Source organism: Pinus tabuliformis, chromosome 6, assembly GCF_031772625.1.
Source record: "Pinus tabuliformis cultivar Carrire ecotype Pingquan chromosome 6, CPIR1, whole genome shotgun sequence".
Taxonomy (NCBI): domain Eukaryota; kingdom Viridiplantae; phylum Streptophyta; class Pinopsida; order Pinales; family Pinaceae; genus Pinus; species Pinus tabuliformis.
Window position 1 is genome coordinate 424,231,967 of NC_142292.1, and position 22,580 is coordinate 424,254,546.

Genomic DNA, 22,580 nt, shown 5'->3' on the forward strand with positions numbered 1-22,580 from the left:
CGCTTTGCTTGTCGTGTTGCTACCTCTTCTGTTGAATAGCCATATCTACTTGTTCTACAAGTGGATCTGCTTGAAACTTGCAGCTTTGTTCCTCGCCATGCGGTCAACAATCTTTCTCTTCCCTATCGTGCATAGGTATGCTTGGCTCTGCTGCCTCTGATGTTGCTACTATTGCTGCTATTGCTGGTGTTCTCCATGGTGCTGCTTCATGCTTCCCTGCTAACCATTCTACGGTGAAATAGACATGTTCATTGGGTGTAGAATGATGGTAACAATGCCTCCATGAGTCTTCCTCGGCCCAATGAAATGCCCCATGGATCCAATTGAACGGAACTCTCATGCAATGATCCTTCACAATGCAATGTGGGTCATACGAGTTGAAGCTTCGAAGGTTGAACAGGTACTTCCTCATTTGTTCAGCTTCAACATCTGCTTTCTTGACACTTTGGATCTCGTACAACCCAATTCGCAACAGAAGATTCCTTCTTCTTCTGCTGGAGCCTAGCTGTTAATCCTGCTGAGATATGATACGCTACTTCCTGCATGACAAGCACATCCAATGCAAACTTCGGCAGAACATGTGGAGGCTTCTTCGCACTGAACACTCGGATGAATGTGTCGTCTGGTGAGGCATACCAATCTGCAATGCCTAACAATGCCTTCATCACTTCTTCTGACATGCAGGGTGGATCCTGTTCGAATATCAACCTATACATTGGGGTGATAAGATGGTCAGATAGTTGTTTAATCACTCCTCTAAAGTTGCACTCGGAGAATAGCTTGAAATATGTGCTCACAACAGTCTCTCCTGGTGACCATGCCCACTCTAAGCCTGAGAACTCATGTCGGGCACAGACTACATCTAGAATGTAGATGGAAATATAAATCTTTGCATGCATGCTTTCGAGCAACTGTCGGGCCATCGTGACTTTCTCCTTTAGCTGATGAGCTCGTATGTCGGACCAGTTGCATGGTCTTCCTTCTCTAGCTAGGTGGTCTAGCACGACCACCCAACTTTGAGGGAAGGTCTCAATGCTTGCTTGGGCACTCAGTTAACATGAAAATATGACCAAGTATTAGTATTCCTTCCTCAATATCTTCATCTTATAGATCCGATTAGGGGTCATCTTGAAACGAGCTGGCTCCTTTACCCAATCCTTCATAATATCTCTAGAGTGGCCTCTACTATTGGGCAAGTTGAATGGAGGGGTCATGACAGTCATGGGCTCATCCACCTGATACATCTCATCATAATATCGTGCCTAGAAGGTTGCAATATTCATCCCACTAACACTGCTCAAGGTCATCGTCTCAAGGTCAGTGTGAGAGACGATACAGTGAATCATATCTGCACATGGGAACACGGAGTATCTACATGCAATCCGGTACAGGCCGAACTTATGAATGTTCATGTACACCTGATGGTCTTCAAGGACTTCCCCAAAAGTACATGCAAATTTTTCATTCACCTCTTGCCACTTTAGTTTGATGTCCTTGTCTAGATTCATCTTCGTATCTTTGTAGATTGGCATGCTAGAGGACACCTATTCAACTGTTGTTCCAATTACAACACCATTAGTGTCCTGGTATCATGTTCTCTTGGAAGCCATTGAGATAGATGAACACCTGAAAGATCTGGAAACAAGTAGCATGCATGGCAAGAAATATGTTAGTGAAAATAAAGCAAATCCGGGGAAGGTCACAACACATACCTGGGAACTGATGAGAAAGATTGCACAAATTTCACCGGGAGGCTGAGTGATTGGCTACCAAAACTATGCAAAAGGAAGTCTAGGTTGACTGGGAGACTGGACCAGCTGCTGGATCTACAAAATGTGTAATCCAGTTGGGTAGTTGGCTACTAGGATTTCACAATGAGTGATTCCAGCTGGGAAAGACTACTGGCGTAGGGGGAGATTTGCATAAATTTTTGGTTCAAGTAGCCACTGACCTCAAAAAATGCATAATTCAGTCTAGGAGGTCAATGTTGGGACATAATGCACAAATGTAGAGAGGAAGGTGAGCCTTCCTTCTCCGGATTGCGCAATGCAGCCTTGGTGAAAGCAGAGGACAGGCCAAGGTTGGCCCGACTCGCCGATGAGAAACTGAAAGCAAGTAAGTTGATGAAATGCATGGCAACACTAAGTGATAACAGAAGTGATAAACAGTGCATGCAAAACATGAATGGAATATTGAGAAAACATATCAACATGCATGTGGGTGAGGCCGTTCATCGGTTGGGCGAACATCTGTGCAAAACAGTTTCATGCACGTGACAACAGTGAGATAGAAATGAAAATTGAAACAAAGCTAGGACAAGCTAGAATATATGTAAAAGGCAGAAGGCGTTCAAAGAAATCAAGAAAACAACACTCACACAAGTGAATACACAAAAAGCGACATAAATGCTAAAAAAGACAATTTGAGTCCACTTACCCATGAATAGATGAGTCGGATGTGTTGAAGAGTCTTGGATGTACTGTGGGATGTCAGAGCTCCAATATTGATGTGAATTAATGAGCTCTGATTTGTCAAATAAATAAGTTTGGTCTCAAGACACACATGCCACAAATCTAGGAAAAAGTGACACTTGCAGGGAAACTTCTAAAACAACTTTGCATGTAACCCCCGGCTACTAAAAATAGCTCCCTGAATCATGGGATACCTTTTGCATGTTACCTATTTTTATTTCGAGAAGATCAAGTCATGCATGCATGCAAGTCAAGTTTCCTCAGTCTTGGGTGGAACTAGTCAACCGAACTGTCCATGCATGCCAGTGCTCAATTGCTTGGGAAAAATGTGCATTCTTGACTGTAAGCTAAGTTGGCTGCCCAAGGGGATTTCACAATTTCTGGTCCCAACAACTGACTGCTGCCCAGATTTGCACAAATCCTAGGTTGAACAGCCTGTTAATGGGAAAAATTGCGCAAATCTTGCTGGGAGGGTTAGCTGGCAGGATTGTGCAATCCTGGAGACCAATAGGCTGCCAGAGAGGATTACACAATTCCTGGAGGGAAAGCCTGGTTTCCCTCCAGGAATAAACAATTTTCAAGGGGAAGTTGCTCAGCCTGCAGCTAGACCAAGTCCAGGTAAGCATCCTGTGAGGGGAATGGATCGACTCTGATCGACAGGCTGCCTTTGTGCAAGGAAAATGCTGAAGCTTGAGTACTTGACGAAGCAAGACAAATTTTTATGTAAGGTTGGTAGGGACGCTCCAAAACAAACTAAGGAAAAGTTTTGGAGGGTGGTTGTAGCCACTACAATAGGAGGCTTAACACTTGTGACTCCCCTTGACAATAGCTAATTGTGGTGTGGTGGAAGAACATCTACAACTGGGACTGACTTGGTAGAAGGTTTATTTGGAAACGTAAGGGACTGACTGATCAAAGGAAAAAAATGACGGACACGACTAGTGATGACACAACTAAATGACTCCTACTAACTCTTACCTACTCCTACCTATGGTCTCCTTTTAGAGATCCCATTAATTCTGAGTAACATTGTTTGATTTATGGAAGGGTTTCAGGTGTGCACCATTCACCCAACCTGGTGGAAATAACCCGTCAAGTTGTGTGATCTTAACTGCTCCAGACTCCCTTACTTCCTTAACAATAAATGGTCCTGACCAGTACATTTGTATCTTTTCAGGAAACTTCAAGAACTTGTTGTCATATAACAGAACATGCTCGCTGACTGTGAATGATTTCCTCTTGATATGTTGGTCATGCCATGCCTTCTTCCTTTGCTTCTTGACCATTTGGTGGAAATCTTCCATAAATATTGCCTCATCGAGCTCCGAGAGTTCATCTAGCCGCTTCTGAATTGATTCTTCCTATGTCATATGAGTGGCTTAGGCAATGAAAAGAATTGAGATAGCGAATTCAGCCGGCACCACAAATTCTCATCCATACACAAGCTGGAAAGGTGTACGCTTGTGTAGTTTCTTAACAGTAACTGTGCAATATGCCCATAGGGTTGTTGGCACCCTCTCGTCCTAATCATCCTAATTGGTCAAGCATATCTTAGTCAAACCATTTTCTAATATCTTGTTGAATGCCTCTATAGTACCATTGGTCTGCAGATGTTACGTGATGCTTTTGTGGTGTTGTATCATGAAATTTTGAAGCAGGGAAGCAAATGTCTCATTTATGAAGTGGGTCCCCTAATCACTAGTGAGACTCCTAGGGAACCCAAATCTGCATATGATATTCTCAAATATCAACCTGGGGGTAATATCCATAGTACAGTCCTTTACAGGTGTTACCTCGGCCCATCTGGTGAGCTAATCTATTGCGGTGATTATATACCTAGCATGAGAGTGATGCGTCGACGGATTGATAGACCCTATGAATTCGACTGCCCATTTCTCAAATATCTGCAGTGCATGTACCGGTTGCAATGGAATTTCATCTCAGTGTGATGGCCTTCCAACACTTTCGCAAACATCGCATCCTCTGGCATATTCTTTCATGTCTTTGAAAATCATCGGTTACCATAGCCTTGACTGCAACACTTTCCTTGTGGTAGAGTTTTCCCCAACATGGCCACCTATGACTCCTAAATGACATTACCATAACACATCGTGTCTCTCAAGGTAAAGGACACATGTGTAACATGTGATCAAGGCCCACTTTATACATTTTCCCCACAATTAATTAATAATCGGTCACTCGGACAACCATATGTCTCCTTTGTGTAGCTCTATATTTGTTTGAAAATTTTCCTGTAGCTAAGAAAGATGAAATATCTTATAGGTAATTTGGTACTCCTTCAATTTGAAATAGATCTGCGTCTGGTAGTTGATCATTCAGGGATCCTCCACTTTATAATGATTCTAGTTGTGAGAGGTGATCAGGTTTTGCATTCAATCAGCCAGGCTTAATGATTACTTAAAAATCCTGGAATAACAACAACCACCTGCAAATTCTTCCTTCAAGCACAGGCTTGTTCACCAAGTATTTCAAAGAAGAATGGTCAATAAAAACTTAAATAGGTCCCCCAAAAAATGTGTCTAAATTTTTGGAGTGAATAAACCATCACTAGTTCCTCCCGCTCCGTCATGGTAGAGTTCTTTTTTGTTGTGGATAATTTTCTATTAGAAAAGTAAATTGGGTGGTCGAGGATCTTTTCTCCCGGCTGAACCAAAACATCCCCTAAAGTGATGTTTGATGCATCAATGTGGACATGGAACTGTTTGTTCCAGTTGGGGTAGACTAGAATTGGTGCACTTACTAGCTTTTCTTGTAGTATGTTGAGTGCAGCTTGACACTCCTCTAACCACATAAATTGTTTAGCCTTCCTCAACAGTTTCTCAGTAGACCAGTAATCAAGGCATAGTTGCAGAGAAATATCCTACAATATTTGGTATGTCCCAAAATGGATCTGAGTTTTTTGACATTTGTGGGTGGGTCCATATTCACTATCACCGCAACCTTCACAAGATCTATGCATACCCCTTCTTTACACACTATGTGGCCCAAAAGTGTGCCAAATGGTACTACAAATGTGCATTTCTTCAATTTCAACAATATTTGTAGTTGTATACATTGATGGAACATTAGCCTTAACAGTCTGTAATTGTTTTTCAACAGACTATAGACCATCCAGTCATCCATGTAAACCTCTAAGAACCTGTGAATATAATCTCTAAAGGCTACAATTACAATTCTCTAGAACACTACAAGTGCATTCTTGAGACCAAATGCCATAACATGATAGGTGTAGGATCCCCATTCTGTAGTGAAGGTAGTTTTATTCTTATCCTCCTCGGCGATTCTGACTTGGTGATAGCCCAAAAATCCATCTGTAAAGGAGTAGGCTTCATTCCCCACTACATTATCTAAAACCTCATCACTAAATGGTGTAGGAAAAGGGTTATGCACACAAACATTTTTCAAGTTACGGCAGTCCAAGCAGACCCTTATCCTTATAACATATTTCTTGTTTCTTATTACAATCGAACTCACCCATTCTCCCTCGTCCACCAGAAATATAAGCCCTTCTTCTAGCATCTTGTCTATCTCTTTCTTCACTTTCTCCTGGAATCTTGAGTTCAGTCTGTAAGGTCGGTGCTTTACTGGCTTTGCATCGAGTTTTAATATGATTTTCATCTTCCCTAAGTATCCCTTGATCCCTTTCAATTCTGCTACTAACGAAGGAAACACGTCTTTATATTCTCTTAGGAGGTCGAAAATCTCTTTTATAGTTTGTTCATCCCAATAATCTCCAATTGAGGCTAACTTTGGTTTATCATTCATCTCGATGTTATGCTTCTGTAACTTCAATGGGAGTAAGTGTGGTGCATCAGTTATAGGTCCATCCTTGATGTCCCTTTCCCCTTCAGTTTCTTGGAATGAAAAATGTCGTAACTCCTCCAGATCATCCTCATTTGGCTCTTTTTCCACCTTTCAATAGGCCATTACTTCAAGATACCCTGCCTTATAGAGATGCTCTAAGGTCCTCTAGTGTTGATAAATCTAGGGCATCATGAATTAGGTGATTTTTCTTTATTAGTAATTGTTTGTGAGAGATTTTTAATTTTTATATTAGGATCTTCTTCTACTTAGATTATTAGTGTTCTTTTTCATCAAACAACGACCAATGCATGAACATAAATAGATAAGAAACATAGAATGTAGGCTATCATCTAGGGCCAAAATCCCTCACTCTTTGATAGGAAAACCCACACAAATTCTTCTTATAGAGATTCCAATTGATGAATACCAAGACCAAGACCCTTGACCTACTAACCACTCGAAGACCAAGGCACTAGTTCTCTTGACTATCTTCAGCTCCTTTCTTCTTCATAACTCCTCTTCTTATTTTGAACTTATTACCACTGAGACTACTTCTCTATATCATCTAAAGCCTCATCATTGTACTGATATATTTATCATTACAACTCTACCTTGATCTTATCATAGTAGAAGCATCGAGATCTCATACTAGCTGTGACCCTTTTCTTCATGGCACTATAAATACTGTTTCACTGTGTAACATGTGATATCATTATAGCGCTGAACTATGCTTATATATATCCATGTTTGAACTGTTGTCTAGCTGACATGACACTGAACTATTCTTTACCAATATTTAAATGCATCATTGTAGTCAACCATTGGATTTCCTAACTTGTCACTATGCTTTGGTTACCCGAATTTCAGAGGGATATGAATTATTCACTGTGACTATCTACCTGAACTTCAGAGAGTTATCTGAAATGTTCACGGTGACTTCCTATCTTAATTCAAAAAGAGATCTGAATTTCTAAACTGTGTCAAAATGCGAAGAGACTAGCCACGTATATATAGTAGTTCATCCTATATAATAAGCTTCCATGTGCATCGGAATGGGTGTATCTTCATTTAGGTGAGCCGACATTATCTTATACTTCATCTTAAAGCTGACATGAAGAGGAGGACTAGTGCTTGTCCTTCGAGGGCTTCTTGACACTTTTATAAACATATACATTTGCTATATGCCCAAGAAGGGGTCTTCATACATAACATTGACTCTTTGACTTGATGACAAATCCTAAGGCTGTCAATGGGAGCCATCTAACAGAAAATAAAATCTCTTGCTCATGAAACCCATGTAGAAAGCATTACAATAATAAATTTATTTTCTTCTTTACATCATTTACAAAATCACAATTACATGTCATTATGAAGACCGAACCTAGTTACACTTATCAACACTCCCTCTTAACTAGGGAGGTATTGATAATGGTACCCATTTGTTTAGCAACATATCAACCAACGTTGTTATATAGCAATTCCTTAACTAACAACTCTATCTCTCCACAAGTTCTGAGCTCAATGTTGGCGAGACCAATGATTTATAGACACTCTCATCATTGTCTCTCTCAGAACATACCCCACTCGAGTTCTTAGGGTGTGTTCTATGAGGACTATTCTTATATTGGACTCCCCAACCCTCAAATAATATCGTTCCTCCACGACTCCTATTATATTGGATTCCCTATCTCATCCTCAAAGAGTATCGGATGCCAAATGATTACCCAATCCTCTATTTTGTCTTCCCAAGTGAAGACAAGAATAATTTGTCTATCTCTCCTTCTCAATTAGGGAGGATATATCTATTCCAATAAAGGAATATACTCATTCCTATAGAAGGAATGTACCTAATATCCCTCTTGGCTTACAAATTTCCAAGTTTCTTCCAAGTAAGAAACTTGTTTCCATGCTCCCTCTTAATTAGGGATCTATAGCAGCTCCTTAGGTGGAGATGATGGGACAACCAACTACTTGAACAACTCCTTCCTTCGATGTCATGAATTTCTTTGTCATGGAGTCTTCATCTTTTGGGACTTCTTCATAGGGAACATACCATCCATCACTTTCATCCATGAGTCATTCGTGCCACCATTCCTCTCATTAGAAAGTGATCTATCATTCCACATCTTTCATTGCTTCATGTTATGCTACCTTCATCATGTTTTCTTCTTTAGAAGGATATTGCATCATTCTACATGGTTATCTTGGAATATATCCATAGTTCTTCTCTTTGGTGGCCCTACATAAGCCCATCCAGATACTAGTTCATAAATAAGAAATGAACACTTAAATCAAAATTATCTTTGTGATGGCCTTTCGTCATGACATCTTCCAATTTGCATCAACATCCTACGTACATGTTGACTTATCTCCCAAAGATATCCATTGTCAAGGGTCTCCATCTTTTTAGACTTCCATCAAAGTCTTCATATCTTTCTAGAAGATTTATTAGTCAAATATTCTTGGTCTTTCAGATGTTTATTTCCATTACCAGGTTACATATCTCATGATCTCTTCCTTCCTTTCTTCACACATTTCATTTCTAGGGGCTTCCATTCAGAGTTACTCAATTGTATTCAACCACCTCATACTTCATATGAGGACATATTATGTTAATTTCATCTAGTGTGATCCATGCCTTATGGAAACCTTTCATAGGGGGAGATTCCTTTCCTTTGATCATGCTTCTCAAGACAGAGTAGTGATTCATGTGACCTGCAACCATACAACATGAATTATAATATTGAATACAAGCATACATACCTCATTTACCTTTAGGTCATCTAGGATTCTTTCAATAGCTTCCTTGATTGAAGAGAGCTTTAACCCCTTGGTATGATTCATCTCTTATGTCATGATATCATCATCCCATGAATTCTAGAAGTTGGAGTTCCTAATGAAACACTCGCTTACACTATAGATTGGTGAACCTTCTGAAGATTCCATCAATGAGCCTTGAGGATCTTGCATATCCTTATCCATCAGATGTTACCTTTTGATGTATGATGAGCCTTGTCTTGGATGACTTCTTCCTTTCCTTAAGTTTCCAATGAGGTTCCCAAGAACTATATCCTTCATAGTTGACTATCAGACATCCTTCATGTTTCCTATGGTGATGTCACGAGCTCTTACTTCTAATGATTTTCCTCTTCCTTGGAATTCCTTCTTTCAGCTTCCTCCACTTCTTCGCTTAAATGGAATTATTTTATATCTTCCTTGTTATTGCCCTTCTTAAGCTTAGGACAATCTTTCTTATAATGTTCAAAGCATTGATTCTTAACTATGTTCTTCTTTCCTTTCGGTAAATGTCTGAATACCTTTTTCCCTAAACTTCTCTTCTCCTATCTTACATAGAGACCACATGTTGTTGAATGGGATGGCCTTTCTTATCCTCATAGACATTTGTTACCTTGTTAGTCAGTTAGTGTATTTAGAACAATGATGATTATCTCTCCCAGATTTTGCAGTTGAGATATTATGAAGATAACCCTTTATCATTCAATTTATGTAGATAAGATCTAAGTGATATGACCTTTCTTATCTCATCTTCAGATAATAGTTCTACCAACTTATCATATATCTCTTTGATGTCTCCAATCCTACTATATAGGGATGATGGGACCTTTGTCTGATTTCATAAGAATCCCTTGATCCCTTAGATCCCTTTTCCATGTATTCAGATAATTCTTGACCTTACGATGGTTAGGAGACTTTTCCATTGAAATGACTTCACTTTCTTCGAGGACTATGTTTATGCTCCCTTTTCATGCAAGGAAGTTTGATTACCCAACCAACTTATAGATCTCCTTGTGAAACAAAGTTGTTTTACTATATTAGATTATAGAATGAAAGATACTTACTTGACAAGTGAAGATGAAATCTTCAACTTGATCACTTTGATGGTGGTTGAAGAAGATGTATTCGTGCCTATTTTGGATGATCTTCTTCCAAATGAAAATCTATTCTTCAATAAAAAGGAAATTGATCCTTTTATGATGACACCGCCTTTAGATCTAGTCCCCTTTATTGATGGTGATTGATGAGTATGTTTTGATGCTTCCTTGGATGATATTCTTCAAGGATAAGGAGGGAATCCTTGCTTTAATGAGAGGGAGTTTTCCTTATAGTTTTTGAAGATGATTTTAATGTGTTCTAGTCTTAAAGATACCTTGACTTCTTCGGTCGTGAATTAGTGCAGATCTGAAGGGTTTCAAATTTTTCCAAGATGATGTGATCTTATTCCTAGATTTTTTTTTTTCTTGGGTGTCTATACTTTGAGCTACCTTGCTTGTAGATCTCTTTGAATTGATGAGGGTCTTTGTGTTCTTTTAATGATGATCCAAGACTTTTGTTGATGTAGATTTCTTCTTTGATCCAGGGTTTGATATTTCTATGTAGATATTGACTTCACTTTGATATCCTTCAACTTGCTTTGATGCCTTCCTTGAAACCCGATCCTTGAGTGTCTATTTGATTACATGCCCTTTTCTTGACTTTGACATCTTAGCTATGATACCATATTGAGAAATCTAGGGCATCATGAATTAGGTCATTTATCTTGATTAGTAATTGTTTGTGAGTGATTTTTACTTCTTTATATGAGGATCCTCTTCTAGTTATATTTTTAGTATTCTTCTTCATCAAACAACTACCAATGCATGACCATAAATAGATAAGAGACACAAAATGTAGGCTATCAACCAGGGCAAAAACCTCTCACACTTTGAGAAGAAAACTCACACAAATTCTTCTTATAGAGATTCTAATTGACGAATACCAAGACCAAGACCCTTGACCTATTAGCCACTCCAAGACCAAGACACTAATTCTCTTGAATGTCTTCCGCTCCTTTCTTCTTCGTACATCCTATTCCATTTTTGACCTTCTTAGCACTAAGACTACTTCTATGTATCATCGAAAGCCTCATCACTGAACTGAAATTTTTATACTTATAAGTATACATTGATCTTATCATAGTAGAAGCACTGAGATCTCATACTAGTTGTGACCCTTTTCTTCATGGAAGTATAGAGATTGTTTCTATGTGTAACATGTGGTATCATTATAGCAATAAACTGTGCTTATATATATCCTTGTCTGAATTGTTGTCTAGATGACATGACACCAAACTGTTCTTTACCAAGATCTAAATGCATCACTATAGTCAACCATTGGATATATGAACTTGTCACTGTGTTTTGGTTACCTAAATTTCAGAGAGATCTGAATTTCCTTGACTGTAGTGACATCTGAATTCTTCACTGTAACTATCTACCCAAACTTCAGAGGGTTATCTAAACTATTCACTGTGACTACCCATCCGAATTTAGAGAGAACTGAATTTATGAAATGTGTCAAAATACAAAGAGCCTAGCCATGTATATATAGTAGTTTTTCCTGTTTAATAAGTGGACATGTGCATCCGAATGGGTGTGTCTTCATTTAGGTGAGCCAACATGATCTTAAAATTCATCTTAAAGCTAGCATGAAGAGGAGCACTAGTGCTTGTCGTTGGAGGGCTTCTGGACACTTTTATAAACTCATATATATTCATTATATGCCCAAGAAGGGGTCTTCATACATGACATTGATTCTTTGAATTTATGACAAATGTTATGGCTCTCAATGGGAGCCATCTAACAGAAAATAAAATCTCTTGCTCATGAAGCCCATGTAGAAAGCCTTATAATAATAATTTTATTTTCTTCTTTACATCATTTACAAAAATCACAATTACATTTTATTATGAAGACCAAACCTAGTTACACTTTTCAACACTATGCGCCTGTCCATTAACTGACATGTTCTAAGAAGAATCTACTTGCAATCTTGAAGTGCCTCAGTCAACCTCCTATCGTTGTCTAATAAAGAAACGTTGCTGACAACCTGATCAACCAAGCTATCCCAATTCCCTGTTTTCCTCCTTATTTCCTCTTTTACATATTAGGCTTTTGGAAAGGTTCCCAAGGTGTGTATGAACCCATGCACCCACAACTCCTTTGGAACTCCTTCCCTATTCCATATATCCTTACAATTTTCTAAGTGTTGTTATTGGGCATCCAAAATGTCACCGTCTTTCACCCTCATTTCTATCATTTTAACATATTTCGTAGCTCTTTACCATATTCCATAGCTCCATAACCTACATTAATACCAATTGCATGGTCATATGGGTTTATCATTATTATTTTCCAAGTCATTTATTTAAAGTATTTTAAGATAATTTGTGATTAAATATTAGGAAATTAGCATGTTTTCATATATATCTAAAAGTGGGATGAGTTTTATAATGTTGTAGGCCTATTTGAAGATTCTAGAAGAGTCTTATTTGGCCACTCAACTAGAAATTCGAATTTCAATTTCCACTCATGAAGATTTGTGGAATATTTGTAGAAGTTTTGGATCATTGACTAAGCACATTCAAAGGAGAAGAATCATGGATGTTTTGATATGTGTCTCCTAAAGATGTGTGAGAGGATTTGTATCTCATATTTTTAGGTAATTGGTTGTAACCACAAGAGATAATTGTGGATCTAGGAGAGATTTGTGGATCTACATTTATTGATTAGTTATCATAAGTTTTTGTATAAATAGGAGTGCATCCTTCATTCAAAGGTGTTCCATCCAAGATATGAGATATTATAGAATAGAGAATAATGGAGAAGAAATGATTAATGTAATTTGTAAAGTGAGGATAGAGAGGAAGAGAGTTTGATTATTGTAATATCATTAGAACTTTCTCCAACTTCATTTTATGGAATAAATGTTGCTTATTTGATCTCCAAGCTTTGGTAATCATTTAGTGTGTTTGCTGAGGAGTGGAGGGCCCCCATCAACTGCAGCTTGCGCACCTCTTTCCTTTGTTGTAAATATTTATGTTATTTCATTTATGCAAGTTTAGTTTAGTTTCTTTTATTTTATTTTGATTATATGTTTTTTATGTTATTTCATTAATGTTGTTTTGTTAAGATTAATTTAATTTCCTTATGTTTGGATTGGATTGGCACGCTAGTAATCTCACACTAGTAATATAATATTAGTAATCTCATAGACTACTAGATTAAATTACTTTTTCATTTCATATCTTATATTAGAATTGTTGGTTTTTGTAGAGTTGGTCTTTGGGAGAGAAAGTGATTGAGAGAGAATGTGTGCACTTGCTTTTCATTTGCTTTCATTATTTTCTTTGTAATTAATTTCAAGTTTCTTGCATTAGATTAATAATGATAGAGATTTAACTCAAAATTAAATCACCCAACAGTTTTCAACTAGTAGTAGCTTTGCAATTAACATGCACAATATGAACTCTTATAGTTTTGATCAAATTAGAAGGAACATGTCAAGATTGTTAATAGAGTACCAGGGGAAGGTTGGGGAAGACACTACTTGAGCTTCAGGGAGGAAAAGCGTTGATTCCTTTGGACACATCATCTTCAACAAACAGTCTATGTATAATAAAATGCATGTCATCTTCTAGGCTTTCCTCTAAACTTATGTGTCTATTTCCATCGAACATCTCCATCTCCACTGGTGAGGGTGGATCCCTTTCACCTTCTAGAACCGTGGTGGTTGCGGCCATCTCTACCCCTCCCACTGAGCTTCCTTCCATCCTTTCTCTTCCTTTCAAGTCTCTCAACGCCACTCTTGCTTGGTGCAATCCCTTATGTTGTCTTTTAATCGTCTGTATGGCCCTCTCCTGCCATTCCTCTACTGTTCGTGTTCTCCTTTGTGCTCTTAGATCGTTGGCCCTCTAGGAGTCATTTGCATCCATCCTCTTAACAGCCTCATAGTTCCCCGCTCGGTAGCATCCCTCCCTTTAGGACCTTCCCCCAGTACTAGGGGTTTACGCTTCCATGCTCAGGCTTTGGAACACCAACAAGCCCTATTCCACCATTAAGACCTTGATCCCTCGCAACCCTGATCGGAATACAACTTCATCCTTTGAAAAGGATTGATGGCTTTCTACTACAAATTCGATCATATATCCTTCTAGAATGGTTGGTGCCCATAAATCTACTACTCTCATCATATATATGTCAAGACAATGTAGTGCAGTGAGATTTGCTTGAGTCCAGTTGTGACAGATGGGTTTTTTCCACTGGACCGCCCTTTCACCAACAATCTTTGTAACCAGTTGTAAAGTTCTTCTTGAAATTTACACTAGAAGATCTCGTACTTATCACTTTCCAGTTCCAAATAGATTATTTCATTCATCAATTTCGCAAAAATTCATCTGCAAAGTTGAGCTTGCTGAGAAACAAACTTGTCCACTTACTCATCCCACCAGTTTCACAGTTATTTCTTAAATATCCTCGATGCCATATTCCAAATCATATTTTTGAATTCCAGGTCTCGACAATGGAAACATTTGTTGGCGTAGAAATAGCAACAGGGTTAAACCTCGGTTCAAGCACAGGGGCCAACAAGGCTCCGCTATAGTCCAACACAACGCTGCCATTTTCACCTTAGTCGAGAAGGGTAAGGAGTCTCACTTGAGGCATGCCACAACATTAGTTAGATGAGGGTTGGAATCCAATATTGGGGAAAACCATATCAAATGATAGAGAGCAAGGAACATTAGATTATTTTTCAAAGCAATCATATCGCAACAGTCTATACATGTTGTAACAGAAAGGCTACCTAAACATGTGCATACATAAAAAAATTGAATAATCAGAATAACACATATTGAATACGCTATGATCCCATAACATTATTCTTCATTAATATAAAGGTAAGTACATTACACTAGGCTTGCAACCTATTTCTCAACATCAAAACTCTAATAGGCAGAATACAAGCTTATAGAAAGACAGTCACAAAGTTGTTCTCATAGCTCTGCAACATAGGAAGAATAATATCTCTAAGAAGAACCACAACACAACCTAATGAAAACAACCTCCTCTACATTCTCATTTCTTCATTTTATCTTCTTCTTCCCTTTTCCTGCATGCGAACCTAAACTGCTAGTTCCTTCTCCCATGCTCGACTGCTCTTGCTCTTTCCTCGGTCAGTTGTATCTACTTCTTCTAGCCACCCTTCCGCAATTTCCAATCTTCTGCCAACTCCTTACCTTTCCTCAGTTATTAGTTCAAAAACTTTCCGGTGGGTTTTTCCAATCTAAGTTCTCTAACATTCGACAAGAATTTATTAAAATCACGAGTTTCATAGGTAACCCCTGCACAATAGAAGTGCCCTAGGATGTTGAATCCATATATACAGTCAAAAAAATAGTTTAAATAAAATATGCTATTAATAACATTAAAAATAAAAATTATATTTGGAAAAAAAGTAAAGAGAACTAAACATTACATAATACTCCAAATATGTCACAACCCTTTTGAGTGGTTAAGATAGATATATATTTGTTTTTATTACAATAATAAATAGCATTATAATTAAATTTACAATAATAATAACATCATAATTAATTTGTTCTTCATGAACTTGCTAAGACCATAATTAAAATGGATTTATACTTATTTTCAATAAAAAATAAACAACATTATAATTAAATTTCCAAATATAATAAGATCATAATTAATTTAAACTCTTTAGAAAATTGTCTAAGATGCCTAATTAGAATAGATCTATATTAATTTTTAGTACAATAATAAGTAACATTATAATTGAACTTCCAATCATAATGTGAAAAATGTGGCTCTGATGTATATCTTCTTATTGAACCCTGTTCTCTATATAGTTTTGTCTAGTTTGTTGGGCCTGGAGACAATTACAAGGCAGAGATGGTTGCTTTATGGGGTGCTCTTCAATGTGTCTCTTGGATTGGCATTGAGAAAGTTGTGATCATGGATGACTCCCTCTCTATAATTCATTAATCTATCCCTGTTTTGTTATGTTTTTTTGCTCGAAGTGTGAGCATATATTTGACAGTCTTATTGTAATGTCCTATTGACATATCAGTGGTCAGTTTTTTTTGGTATATGTATATTTACAATTCAACTTGGGAAAAGCCTGAAATAGATGTAAGCTTATATAAAACAATCTCCAAATGTAATGAAGACATGTTTCTGTTTTTTTTCATCGGCTGAAAAAAAAAATAACATCATGATTAAACAAGAAGTCCACATACCTTTTGTTCTTTCCTATAAAAAAAAACAATGAAAACTTAACATTTTAAAAGGTAACATCATAATAATTAAGTTATTCAGCATTGTCTTTTTATAGTTTAACAAATCTGGTTTTTTTAAATATTTATCAATATATATTGAATCTGAATGAATTTGTAAAATGTATAATCTAAAGTTTATTGAGATGGAATAGAATCATAGATGGCCATAGGTGTATTGTTAAGTAATTTTGTAATATGAAAAATAAAGTTGTATAATCTCAAATTGTATCGAATCTAAATCCAAATTTCATACCTATGATTTCAACATGTCGAGCCTTGGTGTAAAGGCAACCAGAGGAGGACCCACAATTCCTAGCGTTACCGTAGGACAGGGGCAGTATGGAAGCATACTCCATAAATTTTGGGTCAAGTTGCACACTGCTACTTCACCCCGTGCGGTTATTTTGAAGTAGATGCAATCCGCCATTGCAGCGCACTCAAAACGTCCATGGCGGCTCGCCGCAAAAACTGTTGGAGGCATCCTCGCAATCTCTTTCCACTTGGTGGCCGCATCGTCTTCTTGATACTCCCATATAACCACCTCCACAGCTTGAACTTCAGTTTCACTTCCAATTTCCGGTTCAATTTTCATTCCATCCACCAACAGAATCCGCGACCCGCAGTTAACAAGGTGAGCAAAGCTATTGTAGACATTTGGTGAATGCTGTGGCAGTGGCACAAAGTTGTACGTCCCTTCTCGCATGTTGAAGCTTAGCATACCTCTCAAATTGTCTGATACCACTAAACAATAGAAGAAGCCGAGTCTGGGAAAAACAATGCCAGTGCTCTTACTCACATGAGAATATAAATCCAAATTCAGGTCCAACACTGTTGCAATCCTCCATGCATTCTGAGTGGAATCGTAGATTTCCACAACATTCCGCCCCAGCGACGTGCATATGCGCACGACTGCCACTTTGTATCCATCTTCCCCTTGTTGCACGATGCCCATCTGCCCCTTCCAATAATGTTCTCCGTATGCCATGGGTGGAAGTGTGAAGCGCTTACCTGTGAGAGGATTGAAGACATTGATGGAATGGTTGAATTTGTCTTCAATCAAGAACAGGCCTGCCCCCGATCCCCTGAAACGACACCGAATTGGACCCGGAGAAAGCCCGGCATTCCGGTATGTACTTCCAGCAATAAAAGGAAGAAATAAAGGTGAGGTATTCCACCTCTGGGTGAAGGAGGAGTATGTGTAACATTCCCAATAGTAGTGCATCACACCTACCATCAACAATGGAAGTTTGTTGGGAGGCGCCTCGCCCCACTGTGTAGTAATGAATCTGGTTGACAAAAACAGTGTGTTCCATTTGTTACAGACGCTGCGAAATCTGCAGAGATATTCAGTTGGTAGCCATGCCAATATGTCTTCAATCAAATCATTTGGAAGTTCGCCAATACTCAAAGCATCCATTTTTATCTTCTAATAATCCTACTTTCATAAACTAAGGCATTTACATATTATCAATTTATAATGCCATTAGTTGAACCCTAGAGATCCCGCCGATTCGATGCCCTGAAACGATAACCTATTTTCAATTTACTAAACACCACGGCAAACAAAACGTTCAGAAAAGAAAAAGCGTTACTAGATCCGGCCGATTCGATGCCCTGAAACGATAACCTATTTTCCATTTACTAAACACCACCGCAAACAAAAAGTTCAGAAAAGAAAAAGCGTTACTAAAATATACAAATGATGTTTAGAAGATAGGTAAGTGTATTATTTTGAGTCCTTTTTATTTTAATCACAATTATATTCCAATTGAAAACGATGAATACATCGTTTTTCATACAACTTACTTTGGGGTGAAGTTTACATTACCATACACCATTCCAAATATAAATTTTTATAGAAACCCTATTACATAAATCTAAGAGACTTTAGAACAAAATGTTCGTCTAATATTAACTACAAATCTTGCAACCTTTGAATTAATTCCCAGGACAACACTAGGGTTTTTCCTTCTTCCCTTTTCTCCATCAAACCAAGCCTCTACATCAACTCTTCTTTGCTATAGAAGAATCAGTGGTCGCATTGCTTTTATACAATTCTAATGCCATGGAATCATCCTTGTTTGTCATTTCTTTGTCACTCTCAAAAAGATCTTATTCATGAGTTCTTTTGCTATCCGCTTATCGCAACCACAACCATGGTTGAATCACTATCCTGTTCTATCCTTGTTGATTCACCCCTACTATGGAATGAGATGGTGCCCTTGGGGGCAATGGTATTCCTAACACTGTATCTACGTGTTGCGACTTATCTTTTCTTTGACTAGACAATTCTTTAGATCTAGGTCCTTCCTTAGGATCTCTCCAACCATGACTCAAACTCTTAGGTAATGGAGAGGAGACAATTGCTTTCAAAAAAGGACATATATTTTGAAGCGGACCATCCTATTGGCAATTCCTACATCGGAAAGTTATGTTTTCGTAGTCTAAGAGGTGAGAAAAGGCATGTCCTCTCCACTGAATTTATATTTTATCGGGCAAAACATTTATGAAAATCAACTTCAACACATTTGCGGACATCAATGAAAATTCCTTGAGATAACCTTTCCTCATCTATTTTAATAAATTTCCCAAGTAAGTTACTCATCTATTCTAAGAGCTTCAGATGGGTAAAGTGAATGGGAAAGTTGGACAACCTTACCAAAACTAGAGTAGACATATCTGACATTGTGAGAGGATTAAAGCCTCAAAACCACTGCTTCATCGAGAGACTAGCGCGTCCCCAAAACCATGAACTTTGGTCAAGGTCTCTTTGCATTTCCTCGAGATGTTTGAAGACCACCACAAAAAATTATGTTGAACAACATACCATCTCCAAATTTTGGGACCAGTTCTAGTAGACCCAGTCTCTAAGAGCAGATGACAATGGCCAAAATCCGAAATGGCATATGATTACCTTCTCTTGGAATTCCACAACCTTAAAATTGGTATCATCATTTATCACTTCAAGGCATAGCATGTCCCATGAATGTTCAACTACAAAGCGTGAGCCTAAAAGATCCTTGACAGGCAGAGAAAGTTGGAGCTAAGTTTAAGGACATCCTTGAAAGACATGGTTTTAGTAGCTGAAGGAGCCACCTCCCCTGGCTCCCCATTTGAGCCCTACAATGAGGAAAACAATATAATTTTTTTTAATGCCACACTATTTAAGAACTTGTGAAAAATTTAAATATTTTCATTTGAAAAGGAGACATATCACTCCCAAAGGGACTCCAGTCCTAGTATGGATTTGAGCTACAAGGGAGGAGATGACATCACTCTCTCTGATCATGAAGCATAGCGACCTTCCAGCGAAGATTTTGACAAAAATTAGAAAAGAAACAAGCTTTGCAGACCTGGTATCCTGAACATAGGGCAAACTGCACAAGCTTTGACTAATATCTAGTGTAGGAGTAATGACAAACACATTGTTGGAAAACCTGATCCACCCCTAGAAAGTTGGGACACACATTTCTATAGACACTTTGCGGCCATACTTCCCAACAAATCATTCCACACTCACGAAAAATCCCACAATGACATTGTGACCACCTAGGGTCCGGCCACTAGAAAGCACGACGTCGATGTTCAGATTCTTGTTTGATTTTAAAAGCGGTAGACATAGGTCTGCCAATGAGCTTAAATTTTAACACGTTAGGCATTGGGAGCTGATGATCCAAACTATAGATAGAAATATCACTCATTAAAGACACTTGCTTTTGTGCAAAAACATTACCATTGAAAATGGGTTCCTTCATCACCATTGCCTTGGAATATTGAAATAACAATTTAATCTTAGTTCATTATACATATTTATGTGAATAATCCATCCAATATATTATTTTGAGATAATTTAATTATAGATTTCAAAATATTAAGAAAAAATTAATCACAAGTATAGATGAGAAAAACTAAAAATTTATTTCCTACCAATTTATTAAATTTAAGTGAAATAGTAATTTATAATTATTAATAAAATATATTAATTAAACTTTCTATAAAAAAAAATAAAAAAATAAAATAAAAATTAATTATATGTTAAAAATTTAATTAGTTTACAAATTCATATACATACTATATATTAATTTTTTTTTTCAAACTTTCAAAATCAATAAAAAATAAAAAAATTCCAAATAACTATAACTAATCTAATTTATAATTTTTTTTTAATTAATTCATTGGTTTTTATTTTTTAAATTAATCTTCTCATTCTCTAAACTCAATCATAAACCATGGCACTCACAAGATTGTCCTCTAAATAATCCATTACATACTCAACCTACAAATACCATATATTAAAAATTTAATTAATTCACAAACTTAATAGAATTTATATCCATGGTGTATGTTAATTTTTTTCCAAAATCATTATTAAAAAACAAAAAAAACACACCAAAAAATTATAACTAATCCATTTCATGATTTTTTTAGTTTTTTAAATTAATTCTCATTCTCTAAACTCAATCCGCAAAAACCATGAGTGCACTTGCAAGATTGTCCTCTAAATAATCCATCACATTCTCAACCAGCAAATACGATATATTAATTAAAAAAATCAATTAGTTCACAAACTTGATAGGACTTATATCCATGATATGTGCTAATCTTTGAGATCTTTTTGCAAAATGTTAAAGTCATTTAAAAATAAGGAATTCCAAAAAGTTATAACTAATCCATTTCACGATGTTTTTTAGTTCTTTAAATTAATTTTCTCATTCTCTCAACTCAATCGGCCAAAACCATCGGTACACTCAAAAGATTATCCTCTAACTAATCCATGACATTCTCAACCTGCAATGCACCCACAAGATTGTCCTTAAGTAATCCATGACATCTTCAACCTGCAAGTACCATCAATGCATTGAGAAAGTCACTCTCCAAGTTCACCTTAACATGTTATAATAATATTATAAGTAAACTTCTTCATGGCTTTCTAACCACTTCATAAATATGGTTCATATAACTATAGAACTTTTAAGCTCACTTTAGCTCACTAATTTTTTATTTTTTTATTTTCATGGAAAAAATCTATAGTTTTCATTATATAAAATAGTAAAAGATACCTATACATTAGCAAAAAAGATTTTCTTTATGGACATCTATATTCATCAACATATGTTGATATAAAACGGTCCATCAGTATTGATTTATTCATTCAAAAATCATAGTATGAAGTTGTAAATATCCACTACAAAATCGACAAATTGATGTCTGTATAGTACCTTAGATATTACTTGTTGGATATTATAGGAAAAGGAAAAAAGATGGTAGCAAGTCTAATATATCGGATATTACAAAAAAATTATGATATGAAATAAAAATCACTAGAGGACTAGTCAGAACTAAGGGTCAAAATAAATTATGTCTTATGGTCATTTTTATTTTCAGAGACCTTGCATGTTTCTTAGTCTAGATCCAGTCCACTCTTCGAAAGCCTACCATCTTCTTCATCCTCGTACCTGTGGATGTGATTGAAAGTAATATGAGCAAAATTTGTGATGTTGTGTGTAATTTTTTGATGAAGTGGTAGTAAAGAATAATTCCTAAGGACGACTTGCCCTTGCATCCATTTTATAACAACCTATGAATCACTATATATGTTTATGGAGTGAACTTCCACAACAATGGCCAAAAGGATGGTGGTATGAAGGGAAAAAAATTCAACATAGCTATTTGTGTCCCCACCTATATTTGTAGAGAAGAGTAAAATATTGGAATCAAATAGGTACAAAATTCCTCTAATTCCTCCATGAAAAGGCAAGCCTTAAGCCACCCCATTAAACAAATCCATGGAGTATTTGTTTGCATATCCACAAGGGCAGGTGGGATGTATGTAAAAGTGGAGGAAGGAAGAGAGAAAGAGGAGGAAATATCAAGAAAATTGAGAGAACAATCTGTAAAAGTTAGATACTGTATTTTCAAAGATAGTTGCATTCTACTCTAGCCAAACATCCCAACTAATACATAGGTGATGAGCCCCAGAAATGGGTAACTTTATGGGCTCATTTTGCCTATTATTCTCATTTAATCCACCATTCTCCATAGTTTTATGCATGATTTTGAATATATTTATGTTAATTGAGTGAATGGGGATAGTCATTTTACCACAAAGTCTAATACGTGCTTATTGCAGATTTTTGGACATTTTTGGACCA

General features: G+C 36.9%; 1 protein-coding gene across 1 annotated transcript; it reads right to left on the reverse strand.

The window, feature by feature from the left end:
• Nucleotides 1-16,681: 16,681 nt before the first annotated feature.
• On the reverse strand, nt 16,682-17,845 carry LOC149259111 (F-box only protein 6-like). Its single transcript, XM_089452226.1, has one exon. It carries the CDS (start codon nt 17,843-17,845, stop codon nt 16,682-16,684), a length of 1,164 nt encoding a protein of 387 aa, XP_089308352.1.
• Between the last annotated feature and the right edge of the window lie 4,735 nt (nt 17,846-22,580).

Coding starts and splice junctions, on each gene's coding strand:
- LOC149259111 (XM_089452226.1), bottom strand. CDS start 17,845: ATGGATGCTTTGAGTATTGGCGAACTTCCAAATGATTTGATTGAAGAC.